The sequence below is a fragment of the Pecten maximus genome, chromosome 10 (assembly GCF_902652985.1).
Source record: "Pecten maximus chromosome 10, xPecMax1.1, whole genome shotgun sequence".
Taxonomy (NCBI): Eukaryota; Metazoa; Mollusca; class Bivalvia; order Pectinida; family Pectinidae; genus Pecten; species Pecten maximus.
Genome location: NC_047024.1, coordinates 9,129,860 through 9,156,922, shown reverse-complemented (window position 1 = coordinate 9,156,922; position 27,063 = coordinate 9,129,860). Strand labels below are relative to the sequence as shown.

Genomic DNA, 27,063 nt, shown 5'->3' with positions numbered 1-27,063 from the left:
CGGGCACTGAGATTGTACAGAGCTATCGACCAGAGGGCATCCAAATAAACTTTGTATAAGGTCTTAGGTCACGGGGTCAAGGAGAAACGAAATACAAGTTCGCATCTACTCGACAACCGGGTTATCCTCAATCTATTAATTAGCTAAATGCGATAAACGCATTGATTTGTGCTTTCGTCAGTACACGGAACAAGTGCATGTAACCCGTATGACATATGTAACACAACAAAAAGAAACGTCACCGCATGTTTAACTGATATACAAGCAGAAGTCGGTCACCGAACCCACATCGTGGTACAGCTGGCCTAGGCCGAAAACGATCATCCATCAACTAAAACAGTCCTATTTTGATGTCATGGCAGAGAAGTTTTGTATCAAGTTGCAAAGTGGGAATGTGATGCCAGTGATTGGTTTAGGAACATATGCGCCAAAACAGGTAAACTCAACCCTAGGATAACGGTATAATGACATATATAACCGTATCACGTTAGATAACTGTCATGAACACAAGTCGTGATCATTTGCTGATGAACCATAGGAGAAGTAAAATGAGTAAATTCATCAATGATTTACTGTTTCTGTAGTTGTAATATTATAGCATGATGCACACACAACTAGATTCTGCAGATCGGCTTATGTTAATGCATCGTGGGGCGGCCACGGTCACTGTGGCAGTATTGTTTTGGACAGTTCGTTTACAGCTGACACTTACTGTACGTCATGTATATATGACCCTATACATGCGGTGTCTTACACTTGACTTTACAATATGTACACATTTATGTAAATTTATTTTTGATAACTTTCACAAACAAATTACTGTTTTAACAGTTTAGAATAGAATATATATATTGACACTCTTCACTTTCCATGGAGTTCCCAACCTATTCCAATTCATATGGAGCTCAAACTAGCAGAACATGAAGATGTTAATAAGATAATAATGCTTTTCTCAACAAAAACAATTAAAAAAAACACCCTTGTTAATTGATAAAGACACATATATTTACTGCTAAAATGTGTATCTTTGTAGTATATACATGCATCCTGTGGGTTGTATAGCCAACTGTCAGACTGAATATATAATATAGAAGTGATCATATTCCAATTACTGAATTAGTAAATTCAATCGTATTACTGTAATCAAAATTCATTTGCTGGCTATATAAAACTGTATAAACTAGCACTGATGGTGGTCATGCCATACTAGACTAGTTATATGTGAAAATCAAACAAATATTTTGTGGTGTGACTATATATGACCCTATAGCCTCACATACCATTAGAGGCAGTGTTTTAAATATGCCCTTGTATGACAGAATTAGTTGGGGCATAATGTTTTATCTTGATTTTGTTATACCGTCCATCTGTCTGTCCATCCTGTACGTGCCACATGTCTGTCCATCCTGTACGTGCCACAAGTTGAAGTTTTTAGCAAGTGTTTTAGGTCATTTGTGGGGGACAAAATATATAGGGGAATGGCATTCACCTTGCACCAGAATATTTCTGGTCTATAGCCACATGACATATAACGTGCACATGCTAGTAAACAATTTATGGTGAGAAGGTGGTTCCTGGGTAAGGGGGTAATAATTATCCTTACTGACCTCGCTGGCTGGGCTAAAAGGGTGCCAAATATTTTAAAATCTTTAAGAAACTTATTCTCAAGGTCTAGATATAGTGTATAGATCGCCATGCAGAGGCCTGACATTAAGTACGAGCAGGTACCTAGAACAGAGTGTTCACGTTTTTTTAGCCCACCATCATCAGATGGTGGGCTATTCAAATCGCCCTGCGTCCGTGGTCCGTCGTCCGTCCGTCCGTCCCTCCGTCCGTCCGTCCGTCCGTAAACAATTCTTGTTATCGCTAATCCTCAGAAAGTACTAAAGGGATCTTTCTCAAATTTCATATGTAGGTTCCCCTTGGTGCCTAGTTATGCATATTCCATTTTGGGACCGATCGGAAAACAACATGGCCGACAGGCAGCCATCTTGGATTTTGACCATTGAAGTTTGTTATCGCTATTTCTGAGAAAGTACTGAAGGGATCTTTCTCAAATTTCATATGTAGGTTCCCCTTGGTGCGTAGTTATGCATATTGCATTTTGGGACCGATCGGAAGACAACATGGCCGACAGGCAGCCATCTTGGATTTTGACCATTGAAGTTTGTTATCGCTATTTCTGAGAAAGTACCAAAGGGATCTTTCTCAAATTCCATATGTAGGTTCCCCTTGGTGCCTAGTTATGCATATTGCATTTTGGGCCCGATTGAAAAACAACATGGCCGACAGGCAGCCATCTTGGATTTTGACCATTGAAGTTTGTTAGCGCTATTTCTGAGAAAGTACTGAAGGGATCTTTCTCAAATTTCATATGTAGGTTCCCCTTGGTGCGTAGTTATGCATATTGCATTTTGGGATTGATCGGAAAACAACATGGCCGACAGGCAGCCATCTTGGATTTTGACCATTGAAGTTTGTTATCGCTATTTCTGAGAAAGTACTGAAGGGATCTTTCTCAAATTTCATATGTAGGTTCCTCTTGGTGCCTTGTTATGCATATAGCATTTTGGGACCGATCGGAAAACAAGATGGCCGTCAGGCAGCCATCTTGGATTTTGACAATTGAAGTTTGTTATCGCTATTTCTGAGAAAGTACTGAAGGGATCGTTCTCAAATTTCATAAGTATGTTCCCCTTGGTGCCTAGTAATGCATATAGCATTTTGGGACTGATCGGAAAACAACATGGCCGACAGGCAGCCATCTTGGATTTTGACCATTGAAGTTTGTTATCGCTATTTCTGAGAAAGTACTGAAGGGATCTTTCTCCAATTTCATATGTAGGTTCCCCTTGGTGCTTAGTTATGCATGTTGCATTTTGAGACCAATCAGAAAACAACATGGCCGACAGGCAGCCATCTTGGATATTCACAATTGAAGTTTGTTATCGATAATTCTCAGAAAGCACTGAAGGGATCTTCCTGAAATTTCATATGTAGGTTCCCCTTTGTGCCTAGTTATGCATGTTGTATTTTGAGATTAATCAGGAAACAACATGGCCGACAGGCAGCCATCTTGGATTTCGAAAATTGAAACTGGTTATTGCTATTTCTAAGAAACTAATGAAGGGATCTTCCTGAAATTTCATATGTAGGTTCCCCCAGGTGCCTAGTTATGCATATTGTATTTTGAGACCAATCGGAAAACAACATGGCCGATAGCCAGCCATCTTGGATTTTGACAATTGAAGTTTGTTATCGCTATTTCTCAGAAAGTACTGAAGGAATCTTTCTCAAATTCCATATATAGGTTCCCCTTGGTGCCTTAATCTTAAATTTTATATATAGGTTTCCCTTGTTTGAAAAGTACTAGAGGTTTCTTCTGAATTTACACAGATTAGTAAGACTTAGAAGAAGAGAAAAGTAGAGAAAAGATCAATCTGACATGGAACCTATGAAGAACATTCAATGGTGGGCGCCAAGATCCCTCTGGGATCTCTTGTTTTTTAAATAATCGACCACCATCTATTTTCAAGGTCACAGGGATACTACAATGTATATGTATATGATGAAAAACCTTTGTGAATCGTCTTCTCAAGTTTCATAAGTCAATTAAGGCTCGGGGTGCTGATATCCAGCATATCTCAGATGGAATATTGATATGAATTTTCCTCCTATAAATGACTTATTGACCTATTTTCAAATCACAAAGTCCAAGAATGGTATAAAATGAAGAATCGTCTTAAGTTTCATAATAAAAATTAAAAAAATGGAGAATACTGATTTTTTTGACAGCAGCTGGTTCTTTCGATGGTACTGCTACATTTTTCTCATATATCAGTAAATGACCTTTGACATATTTCGAAGGTCACATTGGTGAAAATTTATTAATATGTTTAAAAATTATTGTTTCTCTTCAGTATATTTTTAGCCTGCCATTTGATGGTGGTGGGTTATTCAAGTAGCCCAACGTCTATGGTCCATTGTACACAAACATCGTCAGTCTCTGTCCATTGTCAGTCCATTGTTTACCCATTGTCTGGCCGGCATGCTCATCTGTAAACAATCCTTGTGATCACATTTTTGTAGTACAGGAAGGATATTGCTCAGGCTTCACATGTTAGCTCCCTTTGGTCCCCACGTAGTTATGTTGTGCCCATTAAGTTTTGAGTCTGATCAAGGAAAATTAAAGACAGGTGCCCATCTTGGATTTTGACAATTGAAATTTGTTATTAGCACATTTTAGAAAGTTCTTTTAGATCTTTCTTAATCCTTATCAAATGATTAAAAGAAGACAGAAGAAAAAAATTGAGAAAAGATCTGTCTTTCTTAGGACTGATAGAGATCATTCAATGGTTGGTGCGAAGATCACTCTAAGATCTCTTGTTGATGAAACAGTTCTTATGTTTGATGTTTAGGGAGAAGATGAGGTGATTTCTGCTGTTAAAGTTGGTGTTCGTGCTGGGTACCGCCACCTAGACTGTGCTGCCATCTACAGAAACGAGCGTGCAGTGGGTCATGCCATCAAGGAGCTGATCATTGAGGACACAATCAAGAGAGAAGATTTGTTTGTCACCAGCAAGGTTAATTTTCTAAATGATGTAAACATTAAAGTTGAATAACAGTGCCAACCATGTACAAGCTCCTGGTGTTTGATCAATGTTATATATATCATAAAAGTCTTAAAGATCATTGTTCAGCTCTCTTACCGTGGTACTAGATTACACATATGCACAAATGTATTCTGTCTGGTGTCATAGCAATTTAATGAAAAATAAGCACAAAATTATGTATTTGAAAAAATATTATCATTCATTATGCCCCGCCATAAAATGGAGGGCATATAGTGTTACCAATGTCCGTTGCATTCTGTCCTATCCTGTCCCGTCCCGTTCCGTCCCAATGCAAAATAACTAGCTACTTTTAGGAACTGCTGATGCGATCCTCACCCAACTGTGTTTCGGGGTGTCATTTTTTTTTAGTAGCAGCAAGGGCATTTATGTCTTACAGACATTTTTTGGTTTTTGTTCAGCTTCGATTAATTGTTTCCTTTAATAGCTTTGGAATACGTGCCACCGCCCTGACCTTGTGCGTTCAAGCTTGAAGAAGAGTTTATACGACCTCGGTCTCACCTATTTAGACCTTTACCTTATTCATTGGCCGATGGGCTTACAGGTATTGTTTTACAATGTTTTGTAATTCATTAGATATCTCATTCAACATGGTAATAGGACTTAACATTTAATTTAACAAGGAAAGTCATTTGATCGTCTTTGTTTTTGTCATTGTAATCAGTCCGTTAAATGATGTTATGAAACATATTCTTCTGGTTGGTGGTACCATATAGGATTATAGAAATCATATTGTGTATAATGATAGGCAGAGTAATATACAAATTACATTGTGTATAATGATAGGCAGAGTAATATACAAATTACATTGTGTATAATGAAAGGCAGAGTAATATATACAAATTATATTGTGTATAATGAAAGGCAGAGTATTATACAAATCATATTGTGTATAATGAAAGGCAGAAAAAATGTTGCAAGATTGATTGCAGAAAGATCTGTTGCAAGTTCTAATGAAAGTATGTACTGATTATTAACATATAAAGCAGGAAAAACAAACATTGCCTGAAATCATGCTTGTATGTTGGTTATAGGAAGGTGGTGAATTTTTGCCGAAAGATGAAGATGGTACAGTGCTGTTCTCGGATGTTGATTTCGTGGAGACATGGAAGGTAATACTCACTCCTATACCGTTATCGCTCCTTTCTAATTTATATATCACTGACAAATATTGATATATGTCTCTCTGACAAAAACTCTTATTTTTTGCGAGTACTAAAAAATAAACTTACATAGTTATAAAGCTATATATACATTTTGTATATGGGTACCTAAATGTTAACTTTGTATTGAGTCTTACTTTTCTTTTGTTTGAAAACATTTAAACCACAGATTTTCAATTAATACTGTTTATAAACCCAAAAAATTCAAATTAGCATGAAAAACTTTTAGGAAAACTCACGAGACATGAACAAATTCATGGCCCTGTATGAATGTCCTATATACATGTACCTATACTGATATGGCCCTGTACGAATGTCCAATATACATGTACCTACTGATATGGCCCTGTACGAATGTCCGATATACATGTACCTATACTGATATGGCCCTGTACGAATGTCCAATATACATGTACCTACTGATATGGCCCTGTACGAATGTCCGATATACATGTACCTATACTGATATGGCCCTGTACGAATGTCCGATATACATGTACCTACTGATATGGCCCTGTACGAATGTCCGATATACATGTACCTACTGATATGGCCCTGTACGAATGTCCAATATACATGTACCTATACTGATATGGCCCTGTACGAATGTCCGATATACATGTACCTATACTGATATGGCCCTGTACGAATGTCCGATATACATGTACCTACTGATATGGCCCTGTACGAATGTCCAATATACATGTACCTATACTGATATGGCCCTGTACGAATGTCCGATATACATGTACCTATACTGATATGGCCCTGTACGAATGTCCAATATACATGTACCTACTGATATGGCCCTGTACGAATGTCCGATATACATGTAACTATACTGATATGGCCCTGTACGAATGTCCAATATACATGTACCTACTGATATGGCCCTGTACGAATGTCCAATATACATGTACCTACTGATATGGCCCTGTACGAATGTCCAATATACATGTACCTACTGATATGGCCCTGTACGAATGTCCAATATACATGTACCTATACTGATATGGCCCTGTACGAATGTCCAATATACATGTACCTACTGATATGGCCCTGTACGAATGTCCAATATACATGTACCTACTGATATGGCCTTGTACGAATGTCCGATATACATGTACCTATACTGATATGGCCCTGTACGAATGTCCAATATACATGTACCTACTGATATGGCCCTGTACGAATGTCCGATATACATGTACCTACTGATATGGCCCTGTACGAATGTCCAATATACATGTACCTATACTGATATGGCCCTGTACGAATGTCCGATATACATGTACCTATACTGATATGGCCCTGTACGAATGTCCGATATACATGTACCTACTGATATGGCCCTGTACGAATGTCCAATATACATGTACCTACTGATATGGCCCTGTACGAATGTCCGATATACATGTACCTACTGATATGGCCCTGTACGAATGTCCAATATACATGTACCTATACTGATATGGCCCTGTACGAATGTCCAATATACATGTACCTATACTGATATGGCCCTGTACGAATGTCCAATATACATGTACCTATACTGATATGGCCCTGTACGAATGTCCAATATACATGTACCTACTGATATGGCCTTGTACGAATGTCCGATATACATGTACCTATACTGATATGGCCCTGTACGAATGTCCAATATACATGTACCTACTGATATGGCCTTGTACGAATGTCCAATATACATGTACCTATACTGATATGGCCCTGTACGAATGTCCAATATACATGTACCTACTGATATGGCCCTGTACGAATGTCCAATATACATGTACCTACTGATATGGCCCTGTACGAATGTCCGATATACATGTACCTACTGATATGGCCCTGTACGAATGTCCGATATACATGTACTTATACTGATATGGCCCTGTACGAATGTCCAATATACATGTACCTACTGATATGGCCCTGTACGAATGTCCGATATACATGTACCTACTGATATGGCCCTGTACGAATGTCCGATATACATGTACCTACTGATATGGCCTTGTACGAATGTCCAATATACATGTACCTACTGATATGGCCTTGTACGAATGTCCGATATACATGTACAGTGGAACCTCTATAAACCGAACATGCATGGGACATGACTATTTGTTCGGTTTATAGAGGGTTAGGTTTGGAGAAGTTGATTGAAAAATGACCGGTCAAATTCGGATATAATTGGTTGGACGATGTTTTATTAGAATGCACCCGATTACAAAACGGCACGTTCATACTTAGACAATTTGGATTGTCTGAATAATATGCATATTATGAAAGTTAATCAATGTTTATATTGCAGAATATATAAGAAAGGCAAATGACTATAACAATAGTTTTAAACAGTATTTTCACATGTACAACTACACTTTATGATCGGCCTACATTTTGTTACACCCGGTGAAGCTTCGTCATGTGGATGGGGCCAATAGTCCGATACGGAATATTTTACACATCAAATAATATTAAAGGGTGTGAAGATGTTTTGTTTCAATATCAATTACAATTGATCAGATGATACTGGTCGTATTTCCGACATCGCTGTTGTCTAAAAAAACATCACGGCTTCTTTACGAAAACAACCCCTTTTGGGCCTCATTTAAATTAAATGCGAAACTCAGGCTTCTAGCTCTACTTGCATTGAGAAGATAAACGAACCGACGCGCTTCAATGATGTGTGGCATTGTTTCATAATTGTCGTGTTGATTATACACTAGGCCTTCCGTCATAATGCCCCCTTGGGATATATATTGGATACCTGTACAAATCACCTACGTAGGTCCCGAGACAATAAGGCTTCACACAATACCCGTCACAGTTGTTGTTTCACAGTTGACTGGCCTGACCTCGTGTCATAATCGCTCAGGTAAGGCCGGTTTTCATAAGTAATTTTTGGTATATTTTAACAGGAACCGGACACAAAATCAGTCCGGTGTTCGGAATTCAGAGGGATCGGTATTTGGAAGTTTTTTAATACTATAATAAAGAAGGACCAATTCCGTACAATGACAATTCGTTCGGTATTCAGAGGTGTTCGGTTTTTAGAAGGTTCGGTTTTCGGAAGTTGCACTGTACCTATACTGATATGGCCCTGTACGAATGTCCGATATACATGTACCTACTGATATGGCCCTGTACGAATGTCCGATAAACATGTACCTATACTGATATGGCCCTGTACGAATGTCCGATATACATGTACCTATACTGATATGGCCCTGTACGAATGTCCGATATACATGTACCTATACTGATATGGCCCTGTACGAATGTCCGATATACATGTACCTACTGATATGGCCCTGTACGAATGTCCAATATACATGTACCTACTGATATGGCCCTGTACGAATGTCCGATATACATGTACCTACTGATATGGCCCTGTACGAATGTCCGATATACATGTACCTATACTGATATGGCCCTGTACGAATGTCCAATATACATGTACCTACTGATATGGCCCTGTACGAATGTCCGATATACATGTACCTATACTGATATGGCCCTGTACGAATGTCCAATATACATGTACCTACTGATATGGCCCTGTACGAATGTCCGATATACATGTACCTACTGATATGGCCCTGTACGAATGTCCAATATACATGTACCTATACTGATATGGCCCTGTACGAATGTCCGATATACATGTACCTATACTGATATGGCCCTGTACGAATGTCCGATATACATGTACCTATACTGATATGGCCCTGTACGAATGTCCAATATACATGTACCTATACTGATATGGCCCTGTACGAATGTCCAATATACATGTACCTACTGATATGGCCCTGTACGAATGTCCAATATACATGTACCTACTGATATGGCCCTGTACGAATGTCCAATATACATGTACCTACTGATATGGCCCTGTACGAATGTCCAATATACATGTACCTATACTGATATGGCCCTGTACGAATGTCCAATATACATGTACCTATACTGATATGGCCCTGTACGAATGTCCAATATACATGTACCTATACTGATATGGCCCTGTACGAATGTCCAATATACATGTACCTACTGATATGGCCCTGTACGAATGTCCGATATACATGTACCTACTGATATGGCCCTGTACGAATGTCCAATATACATGTACCTATACTGATATGGCCCTGTACGAATGTCCAATATACATGTACCTACTGATATGGCCCTGTACGAATGTCCAATATACATGTACCTACTGATATGGCCCTGTACGAATGTCTGATATACATGTACCTATACTGATATGGCCCTGTACGAATGTCCAATATACATGTACCTACTGATATGGCCCTGTACGAATGTCCAATATACATGTACCTATACTGATATGGCCCTGTACGAATGTCCGATATACATGTACCTACTGATATGGCCCTGTACGAATGTCCGATATACATGTACCTATACTGATATGGCCCTGTACGAATGTCCAATATACATGTACCTACTGATATGGCCCTGTACGAATGTCCAATATACATGTACCTACTGATATGGCCTTGTACGAATGTCCGATATACATGTACCTATACTGATATGGCCCTGTACGAATGTCCAATATACATGTACCTACTGATATGGCCCTGTACGAATGTCCAATATACATGTACCTATACTGATATGGCCCTGTACGAATGTCCAATATACATGTACCTATACTGATATGGCCCTGTACGAATGTCCGATATACATGTACCTATACTGATATGGCCCTGTACGAATGTCCAATATACATGTACCTACTGATATGGCCCTGTACGAATGTCCGATATACATGTACCTATACTGATATGGCCCTGTACGAATGTCCAATATACATGTACCTACTGATATGGCCCTGTACGAATGTCCGATATACATGTACCTACTGATATGGCCCTGTACGAATGTCCGATATACATGTACCTATACTGATATGGCCCTGTACGAATGTCCAATATACATGTACCTATACTGATATGGCCCTGTACGAATGTCCGATATACATGTACCTACTGATATGGCCCTGTACGAATGTCTGATATACATGTACCTACTGATATGGCCCTGTACGAATGTCCGATATACATGTACCTACTGATATGGCCCTGTACGAATGTCCAATATACATGTACCTATACTGATATGCATGGTACCACTATTCTATTCAGCTAGATAATTTGATTTCGTTATTATTACAGTATGTTGAAGTGAAATATCATCTGATATATGTTGAGATGATTCAGCAGTATTAACCCTTTCCCATCACCTGGTCCAATTTAACTTTTACCAAGGGTCTCCTAGCTAATCTTAATTTTTGGTTCATATTTTGCTCTAATAGTGTTGATTTTAAGAGAGAACTGCGGTTACATTTCAGTTTTTGAGAAATATCCTTCCAAGACAGAACTGCGGTTACATTTCAGTTTTTTTCTAAAAAAAAAAAAATAGTGATAACAATTCTTCAACCTATTTCAAGATGTCTGCCTGTCGGCCATTTTGATTTCCTAGCAAGACTAAAAATTGAATGGGATGGGAGTAGGGACAAAAGGGAACCTACCCTACAAGTTTTGGAAGTATCCTTTGAGTTAGAAAAAATGCTTTTAGTTAAATGTCAACATTCTCTGTTGTTTTGATTGATTGACAGGCCCTGGAAGATTGTGTGGATGAGGGTCTTGTCAGAGACATTGGTTTATCAAACTTCAACAGTCAACAGATATCACAGATACTAGACATCGCTCGTATACGACCCAGTAATAATCAGGTATGTTATATATACAGTATAAGACTCAGTAATAATCAGGTATGTTATATACAGTAGATATATACGACCCAGTAATAATCAGGTATGTTATATATACAGTATAAGACTCAGTGATGATCAGGTATGTTATATACAGTATATATATACGACCCAGTAATAATCAGGTATGTTATATATACAGTATAAGACTCAGTAATAATCAGGTATGTTATATATACAGTATGCCCTCTTTATACCCCATGAAACACAGGTATTACATATAGAGGGTTGGTAGGGTTATCAGTAACACAGATATTACATATAAAGGGTTGGTAGGGTTATCAGAAACACAGGTATTACATATAAAGTGTTGGTAGGGTTATCAGAAACACAGGTATTACATAAAGAGGGTTGGTAGGGTTATCAGTAACACAGGTATTACATAAAGAGGGTTGGTAGGGTTATCAGAAACACAGGTATTACATATAAAACGTTGGTAGGGTTATCAGAAACACAGGTATTACATATAAAACGTTTGTAGGGTTATCAGAAACACAGGTATTACATATAAAACGTTGGTAGGGTTATCAGAAACACAGGTATTACATATAAAACGTTGGTAGGGTTATTAGAAACACAGGTATTATATATAAAGGGTTGGTAGGGTTATCAGAAACACAGGTATTACATATAAAACGTTGGTAGGGTTATCAGAAACACTGGTATTAAATATAAAGGGTTGGTAGGTTATCAGAGACACAGGTATTACATAGGTTGGTAGGGTTATCAGAAACACAGGTATTACATACAGAGGGTTGGTAGGGTTATCAGAAACACATGTATTACATATAAAACGTTGGTAGGGTTATCAGAAACACTGGTATTAAATATAAAGGGTTGGTAGCGTTATCAGAGACACAGGTATTACATAGGTTGGTAGGGTTATCAGAAACACAGGTATTACATATAGAGGGTTGGTAGGGTTATCAGAAACACAGGTAATACATATAAAGGGTTGGTAGGGTTATCAGAAACACATGTATTACATATAAAACGTTGGTAGGGTTATCAGAAACACAGGTATTACATATAGAGGGTTGGTAGGGTTATCAGAAACACATGTATTACATATAAAACGTTGGTAGGGTTATCAGAAACACAGGATTTACATATAAATTAAGGGTTGGTAGGGTTATCAGAAACACAGGTATTACATATAGAGGGTTGGTAGGGTTATCAGAAACACATGTATTACATATAGAGGGTTGGTAGGGTTATCAGAAACACATGTATTACATATAGAGGGTTGGTAGGGTTATCAGAAACACAGGTATTACATATAGAGGGTTGGTAGGGTTATCAGAAACACAGGTATTAAATATGGGATCAGTAGTGTCACAGAAACACAGGTATTTCGTTGACCTTATATGAAGGAAAGAACAAATATTAGACAGCTAGCACATTGTTAAAAATAATATAATGAAACATCATAGGTAAAATTGAGTTAATGATTTTGTTATAGAATGATAGAATGTAAAGCTAGGGAGAGGGCTGAGAGGGCTTACGGTGTGAGCTTTAGCCTGTTGAGTCCCTATTAAAGCAGGGAGAGGGCTGAGAGGGCTTACGGTCTGAGCTTTAGCCTGTTGAGTCCCTATTAAAGTAGGGAGAGGGCTGAGAGGGCTTACGGTCTGAGCTTTAGCCTGTTGAGTCCCTATTAAAGCAGGGAGAGGGCTGAGAGGGCTTACGGTCTGAGCTTTAGCCTGTTGAGTCCCTATTAAAGTAGGGAGAGGGCTGAGAGGGCTTACGGTCTGAGCTTTAGCCTGTTGAGTCCCTATTAAAATAGGGAGAGGGCTGAGAGGGCTTACGGTGTGAGCTTTAGCCTGTTGAGTCCCTATTAAAGTAGGGAGAGGGCTGAGAGGGCTTACGGTCTGAGCTTTAGCCTGTTGAGTCCCTATTAAAGTAGGGAGAGGGCTGAGAGGGCTTACGGTCTGAGCTTTAGCCTGTTGAGTCCCTATTTAAGTAGGGAGAGGGCTGAGAGGGCTTACGGTCTGAGCTTTAGCCTGTTGAGTCCCTATTAAAGTAGGGAGAGGGCTGAGAGGGCTTACGGTCTGAGCTTTAGCCTGTTGAGTCCCTATTAAAGTAGGGAGAGGGCTGAGGGGGCTTACGGTCTGAGCTTTAGCCTGTTGAGTCCCTATTAAAGTAGGGAGAGGGCTTACGGTCTGAGCTTTAGCCTGTTGAGTCCCTATTAAAGTAGGGAGAGGGCTGAGGGGGCTTATGGTCTGAGCTTTAGCCTGTTGAGTCCCTATTAAAGTAGGGAGAGGGCTGAGAGGGCTTACGGTCTGAGCTTTAGCCTGTTGAGTCCCTATTAAAGTAGGGAGAGGGCTGAGAAGGCTTACAGTCTGAGCTTTAGCCTGTTGAGTCCCTATTAAAGTAGGGAGAGGGCTGAGGGGGCATTTGGTATATAAACTTTCGTCTGATGACTCCCTAGTTAGGGAAAGGGCTGATGGTATGAGCTGTAGACTGTTGACTCCTTCATAAGATTTAGACTGTCGACTCCTTAATTTGATAGGGAAAGGGCTTAAGCCTTATGGTATGTCCTTGATCATGTTGACTCCCTAGCAAGTAAGAGCTTACAGTATGAGTTTTAGCCTGTTGACTCCTTAATTAGGGCAAGAGCTTAAGGTATGAGCATTCGCCTGTTGACTCCCTATGATTACGGAGAAGTCTTATAGAATATGCTTTAGCCTGTTGCTTAATATATGTATACCCATTGTTTATTCAGTAATTTGAATGTTTTGGTGAAATGAAGTTTTACCGTAAATATAATCCTATTTCAATATTTATCTCATTTTCAGATTGAAATCCATCTTCACTTAGCAAATTCCAAACTCATCCAATTCTGTCAGGAGAATAGCATTTCTGTAACTGCTTACTCACCGCTTGGAAGTCCAGGCAACAAAGCGTAAATATCTAAAATATATAATTATTACCATAAACATGGCTTAATTGCATGGTCCATGTAATAATTAATTCATGGACATATATAATGTAACACCACGGGTTATATGCAAAGCAACTTAGCAAGTGATGTGTATTAGGGTTTAGATTATATTTTGTGTATAGAGGATATTGAATGGATTCCCCATTGATGATTGAATGTATCATATATTTCATAAGTAAGACAAAATATTAATATTCACAATTGAAAAATATTGGTATACTATTGTCATACAAGTGAAATATTTGTTATGTTTAATGGGAAACCATTTAGTCTCCTCTACAATTTCATTTTAAAAGACAAAAAAGAGAACTAAATCTTTATGTTGAAAAAGCTTTTGAATCTATAGTAGCCTAATCTTTGATGTCATATCTTTATGACGTTATATATACTTAGAAACAAGATGATGTCATATCTTTATGACGTTATATATACTTGGAAAAAAGACAGTGCTATTTTGAATGTGCTGCTCAAGGTCAGTGTTTTCTGCTCCTAAGTTTTTCTTGAATAACTGGTCAAATGAATATGCATTTTTAATAACAGCAAAATAACTTCTTATTCTACCTTAATTTGTTTCATTTAGACTTGAACCAAAAAATCATTAGGTTTCATTGCACTAAATACATAAAGTGCTGTTCTGATTGGCTAAAGAAATTTCATCGCATGATATAAACAGATTTCCTTTGATCTCTGAATTTTACATGTGTGTTTATCTTGATATTTGAGTTAACTGTTTCAGTGCTTACCAGAGGTACGTACGGTGTATACACCCAGGCACTTTGACAATCAGCTATTTTCCCACTTGCCTATTGGTACAGTCACAGACTTAGCCATCTAAGTCTGTGCTACAGTGTAGATCCACTGTATCCTCATGCCCAAACACCCTATATTATACTCAGATTCTCACAGTAGTGCTAGATTTTCCATTCCCTGTATACAAGTCCTTTCATTAAAATTGATAGATTGATATCCGATAAAAGAGTTTGTAATTATGTAATGATCGAAAGTCTTAACGATGATTATAAACCAAGGTCAAGTTTAGGTCATTGTGTGGTATAAGGTAATAAGGGTAGATTACAAGGTGAGACAGTGTATGGTGTTAGGTAATTAGGGTAGATTACAAGGTGAGACAGTGTGTGGTGTTAGGTAATTAGGGTAGATTACAAGGTGAGACAGTGTGTGGTGTTAGGTAATTAGGGTAGATTACAAGGTAAGACAGTGTGTGGTATCAGGTAATTAGGGTAGATTACAAGGTAAGACAGTGTGTGGTATCAGGTAATTAGGGTAGATTACAAGGTGAGACAGTGTATGGTGTTAGGTAATTAGGGTAGATTACAAGGTGAGACAGTGTGTGGTGTTAGGTAATTAGGGTAGATTACAAGGTAAGACAGTGTGTGGTGTTAGGTAATTAGGGTAGATTACAAGGTACATTTATGTAAGACAGTGTGTGGTATTAGGTAATTAGGGTAGATTACAAGGTAAGACAGTGTGTGGTGTTAGGTAATTAGGGTAGATTACAAGGTAAGACAGTGTGTGGTATTAGGTAATTAGGGTAGATGACAAGGTAAGACATTGTGTGGTGTTAGGTAATTAGGGTAGATGACAAGGTGAGACAGTGTGTGGGATCGGGTAATTAGGGTAGATTACAAGGTGAGACAGTGTGTGGTGTTAGGTTTGGGTAATTACAGGTACTTAATGCCTCGTTTGTCAATGCACACTGTAAATTATTATTACGATTACATATTATATATACTGTCTATTGACAAAATCAAAGAGGATAAGGATGTCATTATGTCCATGCTTTTTAATCTCTCTTTTTACAATAATTGTGCTTTAAATGGAAAAAAATATGATATACATGTTAGTAAACCTGGTATATGATGGCATGCATACACTTGAAGTCCCTTGAAGTATACAGTATGTCCCTTTGTTTGAAACATACATTTTTCTCAGGTTAATATACCTAGTCAACATAAATATGAACCTTTCATTGAATTCTGTAATGCTTTTTGTCATGCATTGTTATGCTTTGTCTTCATCCTAAATTAAATGTTACAATCACTAGCTCACCTTCATAAAGTTGTCCACCTGGCATCAGCTTGATACTGGGCAGAGTAGAATACTTGTATGAAGGGGTACCAAACACACTACCTGGATCTCTTCAAGGTCAAAGGTTTAAATGTTAAAAACTTAAATTGCTTCTTGATAACCAAAATGCAAGAAACTTTTGATAGTTAAAACCAGTGCAGTATGTAGCTTACTTGTATAAATTAGGGCTACCAAGTTAATTTTAAATGAAGGACCTTGACTTATCGGTACTTTCCAGGTCGAAGGGGTTAAATGTGGTTATAATTCTTGAAATTTCTATTTCTATAGCCACATGGGAAAATGAGAAAATCAATAGATATTAGAATTTTTATTGAAAATTTTAATTGAAATGAAATGGTACAGATAGCTCACCTGGTCCGATATGAAAAAATGACCTTGACCCATATTCAAGGTCACAGGGGTCAAATTCCTCAAAACATTTGAACAACTTCACATTCACAAAGGCTCCCAGAATCATCATATTTAATTAAAAGGTTCCTTGGTTCAGGCCTGACAAAGTTTTGCAAAAAGAAAAAAACAAAAAGAAAGAAAGAAAGAAATAAGGATTTGTACAGATATATACAAGTGTGGGCCAATAGAGACATAGAAATACAGATTGGTACAGACAGATACATTTACATGTAAAACGTACAGAATTCCTTGAAAGGTACATATACTATTGTTTTTTTTTTCAAGTGTTCCCTTCAGCCAATCTTTGCAAGAAGCAGTGGTACTAGACATAGCACAGAAGAAAGGCAAAACACCGGCACAGGTACTTTACCTCAGTATCATGTTAGACATGAAAACTAATTAAATACATGACTGTAATGTATAATTAATTCAGACATATAAACAAGTGTCTTTATTGAGTAATTATATACGTATATAATTGTCTGTGAAATTTTTCTGATCAAGAAAAAAATAATTTTATGATATTCCTTGTACAATATGGATGTACATGTGTATGAAAGCAAAAATCTGTGAGAGTGACCTCCCCTGATATGAGAATCTAACTTCATAGTTGCCACAGTTTATTGGTCTGATTCTCTTTAGATTCATCAATATACATGTACCTTTTAATACATTTTTGACAGTTTTGATCGCTCAAACATAATTTTATCAGCTCACCTGGTCTGAAGGACCAAGGTGAGCTTATGCCATACCGTGGCGTCCGTCCGTCCGTCTATCGTCCGTCTGTCGCCCGTCCGTCCGTCAACAATTGACTTATTTCACTTCTTCTTCATAACTGCTGATCAGAATTTGGACAAATTTGGTCAGAAGCATCCCTATGGGTAGGGGACTCAAAATTGTACAAATGATGGGGCTGACCCCGTGGGGGCCTCTGGGGTGGGGCCAAAAGGGGTCAATTTGGCTAAATTGATTTAAACAACTTATTCTCTGAAACTTTGCAATGGTTTGACTGGTAGCATCCTATTGGGGTAGGGATTCAAAATTGCATAAAGGAAGTAGCTGACCCCCCAAGGGGGCAGAGGTCAGGGTCAAAAGGGGTCAATTGGTCTAAACAAGTTCTTCTCTGAAACTAAGCAATGGATATCACTCACATTTGTGTGGTAGCATCCCTATGAGGTCGCGCCAAAAGTCAATATCATTTCATGGATTAATGCACTTTTTGGAATTTTCAGTATTAAAATAAAACCAATGTACATGTACCCATATAAAATGCTTATGATATATATTGACATAGCAATACCAGCGACAAATATACTTAAGCATCATTCTTGTTTCATATCTCATGAAACCAGGTGAGCGATACAGGCCCTCTGGGCCTCTTGTTTTAAGGAAAATGTGGCATAAAATGTTGATGAGGATGGCATTTGATGGTCATCTTTTTAAGAGAATAATATTGAATTTAGAAAATGAACAGATATCTAGAAATTTGCTAAACCGATCATGTAAGATACCCAAATATTTGTCTGGACATTTAGTTTCTCAAAATCATCAATAATTTGCTGTAGATGCTAACAGTTTCTTCTGTAGAGTGAATTTGTGGTAAGGTGTACATAGCAGGGAATGATAAGTCACACAAATTATCAAACCCAAAAAATAATTAATTAAATATAATAATTATAAGCTGTTATGCTCACAAGTGTTGATAGCATACAATATATATAGGAGCATTTGCTTGAGTGGATTTGACTTTAAGTACATATGAACACTTACTTTGTTCTGACCTTGAAATGCTATTTAGGTGACCCTTAAACGATCTAATTAATTCTTAAAAAGTGTGATTCCTCACTGCTACTAGCTGAATTAACATTCCCTCTAGCTGAATTAACATTCCCTCTAGCTGAAGGAACATTCCCTCTGGCTGAAGGAACATTCCCTCTAGCTGAAGCTAATGATGTGGCTTTGTTACCTTATATAATCTCATTATTTACAATATTATATTTCAGGTCATTCTTCGTTTCCTACTTCAGAAAAATGTATGTGTTATCCCTAAAAGTGTAACACCTGCACGAGTCATTGAGAATTTTCAGGTAAGATAAAAATAATGATAATTCCTTACATCTCATTTAGCATCCTTTATACTATTATGATATAAATTCTAACTACAATAGTACATCACAAACTGTTTGTGTCATGTCCGGTTCAGGAAGAATTATTAGATACAGATTGAGGTAGAATTGCTCGAGATTCCGACCAAAATGAAAAAGAAGGAAAGAAATATTAAATGCTCTTTATTATTGTGATAATTGCATTTGAATAAAAATAAAACATGGATTATATATTTTATCTTATTTGCAGTTTTAAGCTCTTGGGCAAATTAATGTGACAAATAAGTTGAGCAATCAATTCAAAATTCTGTTCGTTCCAAGATCGTATACAAGCAATTTGAATACTCTTGGTAGATATAGGTTTTAAGCAGCAAATCAATATTTTTTAAAGAAGGTAATTAATTAATCAGAATTATGACTTTGTTTTACAGATATTCGACTTTGAATTAGATTCAGATGAAGTGAAGCAGCTAGAAAATCTTAATAAGAATCATCGATTAAATTTAGAGACTCAGTAAGTATAGAATGAATTACCTATATGATACTATATATAACACTTAAGTTAAGCTAAAGTTAAGCTAGAAACCTTATCAAGTCTAGAGAAAGTGAACATACTTGTAAGAGAAAAATGAAATCACACCTGGTATCTCCATTTTGTTTTCATAATCTTTTCATTCTGACTTATGTTGACAACTTTAGTCTTTAGGTCATCTGACTCAAAGGATCACGGTGACCTATTGTCATCTTACTTCGTTAGTTGTTGTGCGCCATCCCCAAACTTTTCACATTTCAAACTTCTTCTCATGTTACTCCAGTGGAATTCAGCTCAAACTTTAAGAAATGAGATGGTCCTGACCAAGTGTTGTTATTTTTCAATCGGTCCAGAATACAAGGTGGTCGCCATGGCATCTCATCTTAGAAAACACATTTCAATCTTTTTAGACAATTTCACTGGTGCCGTTGCACTGGAAATGGGATGGGAATGTTAAGGAAGGGTACCCAAGAAAGTGATGTTATTTTTTGATCTCATAAAAACTTTGACATGGGAGCCATGGTGGCCATTTTGTAACATGATTGTGCAATGATGATTTTCATGAACAACACCTATTTCAAACTTCTTCTCAAGTTTCACCAGTGACATTCAGCTCTGGCTTACCTTAACTGATCCTGAAATAGTTTTGACAAAGTGCTATTATATTTTTGGGTTGGTTCGAAATCCAAGATGGCCACTATATATATTGTATGGCAGCCATGGCCTGCAGTACTACTCTACTCACTACTGAGTATGTATACTACTCTACTCACTACTGAGTATGTATACTACTCTACTCACTACTGAGTATGTATACTACTACAGTACAATTACAGACTTTTAGATTCAGATGACCGTTAAGGCCCATGGGCCTCTTGTTCTTTTATTTAATTTGTAAATCGAATATAACATGAAATAGAATACATTTTCTTTGTTTTTTTTCAGTTCCATGAAACACAAGTATTATCCTTTCAATATTGAGTATTAATGAAAGAGAAGAATGGACATTTTCGAATCAAATTCAGCTGAATACCAAATACAACGATCCCCTTACGGTTTACCTAAGAGCTGTCTGAGGATAATCCATACATTGCCATAGGTTTACATGTGCCAGCAGACTATTGAATGTGACTCAATATATATTGTTCTGTGGGTAATGCTGAACAGTTTCCTGAGGTGACAAATAATGAGATATATTGCTCTATGTGCTGGCTAGCTGTCTAAGGGAACATTTTGCTGGATCTGTTTGCATGATTGCTCCATCTGTGTGCTAGTGAGCGGTCCGAGGGAACTCAATATACTGCCCGATCTGTTTGCCAGTAACCTGTCTGACGGAACTCAACACCACCCGTATATTTCTGGATCTGTTTGCATGTGAGCTGTCCAAGAAAACTCAATATATTGCTGAGTATATACTGCTCTGTGTGGCAGTAAACTTGATTCATTTATGTATATTGAACTGTATGCTTGGCAACTGTTTAAAGAGACTTTAAGAAGAACGAGTTCAAAACTGTGAGCTGAATTAAGTTGTTGTGTTGTTTGATGTGCAGACATACAATCATGTTTATTGGTGCTAAAACAATATACAAAAGATATAGACATGTATATTCATTTATATTTTAGTTTAAAATGAGTCTGCATTACACAAATTTCCTTGAATTTGAAACATTTGTGTACCTTTGAGGATGTGAATTCTGTGGTAAGACTAAAAAATGTAATAAATAGTAAGACAACAAAAATCCAGTATAAAAAATCAGTAGTATTTAATTGATAATCATAGTCTGTGACATAAGCATTGTTTACATGTGTTCTACAATAAGCCTATTCTGTTTCTGATGATAAGTCTTAAGTCAGAATTAAGTTCCAACTGTATGGTGACAGGTTCTGTATACCTGGTCAGTATGGTGACATATAACTGTATACCTTGACGGTATGGTGACAGGTTCTGTATACCTGATCAGTATGGTGACAGTACTTTATACCTTGTCAGTATGGTGACAGTACTGTATACATGGTCGGTATGGTGACAGGTACTGTATACCTGGTCAGTATGGTGACAGGTTCTATATACCTGGTCAGTATGGTGACAGGTACTGTATACCTTTTTGGTATGGTGACAGGTACTGTATACCTTGTCGGTATGGTGATAGGTACTGTATACCTGGTCAGTATGGTGACATATAACTGTATACCTGGTCAGTATGGTGACAGGTACTGTATAACTTGTCAGTATGGTGACAGGTACTGTATACCTGATCAGTATGGTAACAGGTTCTGTATACCTGATCAGTATGGTGACAGTACTTTATACCTTGTCAGTATGGTGACAGTACTGTATACATGGTCGGTATGGTGACATAACTGTATACCTGGTCAGTATGGTGACAGGTTCTATATACCTGGTCAGTATGGTTACAGGTACTGTATACCTTTTTGGTATGGTGACAGGTACTGTATACCTTTTTGGTATGGTGACAGGTACTGTATACCTTTTTGGTATGGTGGCAGGTACTGTATACCTTGTCGGTATGGTGACAGGTACTGTATACCTGGTCAGTATGGTGACATATAACTGTATACCTAGTCAGTATGGTGACAGGTACTGCATACCTTGTCAGTATGGTGACAGGTACTGTATACCTGATCAGTATGGTGACATAACTGTATACCTGGTCAGTATGGTGACAGGTACTGCATACCTTGTCAGTATGGTGACAGGTACTGTATACCTGATCAGTATGGTGACATATAACTGTATACCTAGTCAGTATGGTGACAAGTACTGCATACCTTGTCAGTATGGTGACAGGTACTGTATACCTGATCAGTATGGTGACATAACTGTATACCTGGTCAGTATGGTGACAGGTACTGTATAACTTGTCGGTATGGTGACAGCTGCAGGTAGTGTATATCTTTTCGGTATGGTGACATGTATTATCATTAAATTCATGCTATGGTTTAAAAAATTTTTTTTTTAGACTTTTGACATATAGTTTATCAAATACAGAATAAAACACTCAGCAGTGAAACTGTATGGGAAGTGTAATGTTTTTGTGTACTTTTGTTAGGTTGTATACAATTCTGTAGTAGTGAGAATACTATAAAGCTATTCAATGTATATTTATGTATAGTTGAAGTATACATAGTTTTAAACAACATGACCCAAAAACCCTGAAACTCTAACTTGTTGATATATTATGATCCTTTATCATTGTGAGAAGTCAAGAAATCAATTGGAAGGCACTAGAGCGCTGACAATCTTTAGCATTGCATACATATGTAGAAGATGGACTGAGCAGAAACCTTAACCTTATTCTATTTATAGTCCCCCCCCCCCCGCCAGATTTTACAGGTAGGGAGAGTAACCCACATATACAATTTATTGACCTGGTATCCTCAGTCCTGATGGTCGTACATAATCAAACTTGTCTTAAGTCGATCAATTTTTATATTTTTCCATTTTGGTTATATACATGTATAGAATAATAGAATACACAGTTATATCACAGAGCCCCTAGCTGGAGCTGTGTAAAGAAAAAAAACGAATTACTGGTAATTCAGGTTTTTTTTAATCCAAATAAAACAGCACATAACTGAAGAGTGATACAGTGTATATCCCTTTTAAAATGGCACACAGGATCATAAACACTTCGATGATTGGAACTGGATGTTTTTATTATGATTTACACTCTGACTGACATCTATCCTACATAAATGTATATTATACTTTTTTCAGACTCCAACCCATTAATACATGCCTATAACTGCCTCTTCATTGTGTATAGGCGTGGGTATTGTACTGTTCGAGTCCTTGGACTTTTACTCTACAATAGCATAAATACAATTTCTTTAGTGTATCAAAAGATATATTTAAAGATTTAAATGTTACTTTTAAAGCACTTGTTTTCTTTAGGTATGGTAAACTGGGTACTATCTGACCAATCGTGACTGTCAAGTTGCTGATCACATTGAAATATTACCAGGTATAATAAATATCAGATCATTCTATAATATATGGTATTATTACCTGGTATAATAAATATCAGGTAATTTTATAATATATGGTATTATTACCAGGTATAATAAATATCAGATCATTTTATAATATATTGTATTATTACCAGGTATAATAAATGTCAGATCATTTTATAATATACGGTATTATTACCTGGTATAATAAATCATTTTATAATATATGGTATTATTACCTGGTATAATAAATCATTTTATAATATATGGTATTATTACCAGGTATAATAAATGTCAGATCATTTTATAATATACGGTATTATTACCTTGTATAATAAATCATTTTATAATATATGGTATTATTACCTGGTATAATAGATCATTTTGTAATATATGGTATTATTACCAGGTATAATAAATGATTTTATAATATATGGTATTACTAACTATTTATTAGTATTTAATCACTGCCATATCATTCTCTACGTGTAAATATAATAATTATAGGGGGAAGTGTTTATATCTTAATCACTTAAAATAGAGACTTCAAAAAAGGAAAAGTCAATAAAATGCATTTTATGTACTGTAAAAGCAAATGAGTTTCTCTCCAGGATCAATCCTGTGTTGTGAACTGTTCGTTTTAAATATTAAATTTCAAAATTCTTTATATTTCTCAGTACATTTAATCAATTGATTTGAAGTCATGTACATGTATTGCATAAATGTTTTTGAATAATAGTAAACATAGACTATAATTACCTGCTATGCATTTAAAAAAAAAGAACTTAATTTTGAATGAAGTTCTATAGTTTGTGTTTTTAATTGCTGGATATGCAATGATGACGTTTAGAAATTACATTTATTGTTATGTATAAATGTATGCGATACATGTTTTACTAGTGGTCGTTGAGGACAGCCTGTGACACCTTAGCCTAAACATTTAATGGTGATGCTTGATTACAATACAAAATGTATTGAAATCTGTCGATGTAATTGCATTGGTAGTTTCATTATTGCAATAAAATTGAAAGTATCGTCATATGTAGTTAGTGTGTTATTGATTAACCTAGCGGTTGGCTAATGATGTACCTTGTCAGTCCGGGCGTCGGGGCATGGGGGCCGCGGTGGCCGAGTGGTTAAGGTGTCCCGACACTTTAACGCTAGCCTTCCACCTATGGGTTGCGAGTTCGAAACCTACGTGGGGCAGTTGCCATGTACTGACCGTAGGCCGGTGGTTTTTCTCCGGGTACTCCGGCTTTCCTCCACCTCCAAACCTGGCGCGTCCTTAAATGACCCTGGCTGTTAATAGGACGTTAAACATAAACAAACAAACAAACCGGGCGTCGGTGATCACATACACCTTGACCTGGCCTTGAACTTTTAGACGAATTTCGTATTAACCATTCTCGCTATCACTGCTTGGAAATGAAGGGTTTGCCTCTTTGGTGGTAAATGAGCGAACCAACAACCGGAAACCTGGATAGTATCTGTTACTGAACCAATCCATAGTCATGATGACGGATTTTTTTTTCTCTTAACTTTCTGTGATGCAATAATAAAAAAAATCTATTTGTCTTCGATATTTTGCAAATAACAGTATGACTTACATAACTCGATACACTTCCTTCATAATCGCAATTCACCATGTGTACACCACCACATTAATTAGGGGCAGGTTATGCGTCGTAGGAGGGTACTGATATGGTAGATGAGAAATCATTTTGATATCGTTCCCATAATGTATCATTCGTAACAAATACTTATACCTCGGAAACCAGGGATGTCTAAAGAATCTCTAGACCTAATCAGATTGCATGTATATGTTGCGCCATTTTCTCGGGAACTTCCACATTTGCCAAAATTACCAAACGAGCCTGGTGTAAATTGCGTTTTCCGGATAACTGAATTGCTTAAAAACAGGCATTATGTTTGAAAAGTGTTTGGTCTAAAATTCATTTTAAAACACGTTAAATGCAGAATTTTTCTTAGGAGAAACCCTTAAATTGCACACGATTTTATGCAATTTATAAGCATCGAGTGTTTATTTTTCGCTATATAGATGGCTTCATCAGATCTCCTTCGTGAAATAGAAACATGCCACACTTGTACGAAAGCGTGCACTTGGAATCGTCGCTGGCACGACACTAGCTGCGATAACGTAGCTCTGGACGACGGACGGACAATTTCTGACAGTTGGTTGTCGCCAGAGCTACGATTCCCTTTAGCTGCGATAACATACAAATGTAGCTCTGGACGACGGACGGACAATTTCTGACAGTTGGTTGTCGCCAGAGCTACGATTCCCTTTAGCTGCGATAACATACAAATGTAGCTCTGGACGACGGACGGACAATTTTTGACAGACGGTTGTCGCCAGAGCCACGATTCCCTTTAGCTGCGATAACATACAAATGTAGCTCTGGACGACGGACGGACAATTTTTGACAGATGGTTGTCGCCAGAGCTACGATTCCCTTTAGCTGCGATAACATACAAATGTAGCTCTGGACGACGGACGGACAATTTCTGACAGTTGCTCGTCATCAGCGAGAAGTTTAGGCCGGTTATAGGTATTCGTATTCGAAATTTAATTCCAACAACATATCGGTATATCTAACCGAATTGTGTTAAATATATTCGTATGCATCGAGAAAATATAAGTATTTTCATCCTTTGTTTGGACATGAATAGTTGATTATAATAAATTGCGTCGGTATTGATCCTGATTGGTGTGTTTTTATTTTTATGTTTAAATACATGTACCGTTTTGAAATCAAAAGTTCGTTGCAAAAATCACACTCGAATTTCATAGTGTTCCTTTCAGAATATGAAGGACCAACCGAGGTTTTGAGTTTTGAGTGTATAGATATCCTTGTAAAGTTATCACATTGTGACCATGAAAAGCCTTTGTCGCCGTGTTTGAATTTTATATGAGGAAACAACGTCGACGATGACTTAACTGTCCCTACATTTTAAACATATTTCTTTGGGCTGTGTTTACGTTTGATGTGTTGTTGGAGGTTAACTTCTAACGTAAAGGATTTCAGGCAGTGACAACATTGGTGTTGGATGCCATTTTGCTTCCTGACGTGTCGTGCCAGAGACAAAACCAGTGTGTCGTTTTAGTCTGCATGTGGCATTTGTACCTTGGTTTCTCTGTTGTTTCTTCTTCACGAAGAAGATTTGACGAAGCCATCTGTGAATAGTGAATAGTTTTTATTTCACCCAAATGCAAAACAAGCATATAGGGAACAGTACAAACATTTTCGTTATTATCATGACATAGACAAGCATAAGATGGCGGAGGTCAATATTACCATCAATACTAATGAGATGTACAAGACACATTGTGTTATCAATATACACTGTAAACTCACCAGTAAAGCAAATAAAACAAAGTCAATGCTT

The 27,063-nt window shown here is 37.2% G+C and overlaps 1 protein-coding gene across 7 annotated transcripts; it reads left to right on the top strand.

The window, feature by feature from the left end:
* Positions 1–77: 77 nt before the first annotated feature.
* On the top strand, positions 78–24,694 carry LOC117335390 (1,5-anhydro-D-fructose reductase-like). 7 transcript variants are annotated; one of them, XR_004534396.1, is made up of 12 exons: positions 78–436; positions 4,419–4,583; positions 5,059–5,175; positions 5,666–5,743; positions 11,454–11,570; positions 14,405–14,511; positions 15,287–15,298; positions 17,332–17,407; positions 19,050–19,133; positions 19,583–19,665; positions 20,629–21,743; positions 22,132–24,694. XR_004534396.1 is itself a non-coding variant. In XM_033895349.1 (11 exons), exons 1-11 carry the CDS (start codon positions 356–358, stop codon positions 20,669–20,671), a joined length of 963 nt encoding a protein of 320 aa, XP_033751240.1. In that variant the 5' UTR covers positions 78–355; the 3' UTR covers positions 20,672–24,694. The 7 variants fall into 7 exon arrangements, 2 of the variants coding, with proteins under 2 accessions (XP_033751240.1, XP_033751241.1); XR_004534395.1 differs by having other exon boundaries at positions 20,629–21,773; XR_004534394.1 differs by having other exon boundaries at positions 20,629–21,894; positions 21,955–24,694.
* The last annotated feature ends 2,369 nt before the right edge of the window (positions 24,695–27,063 follow it).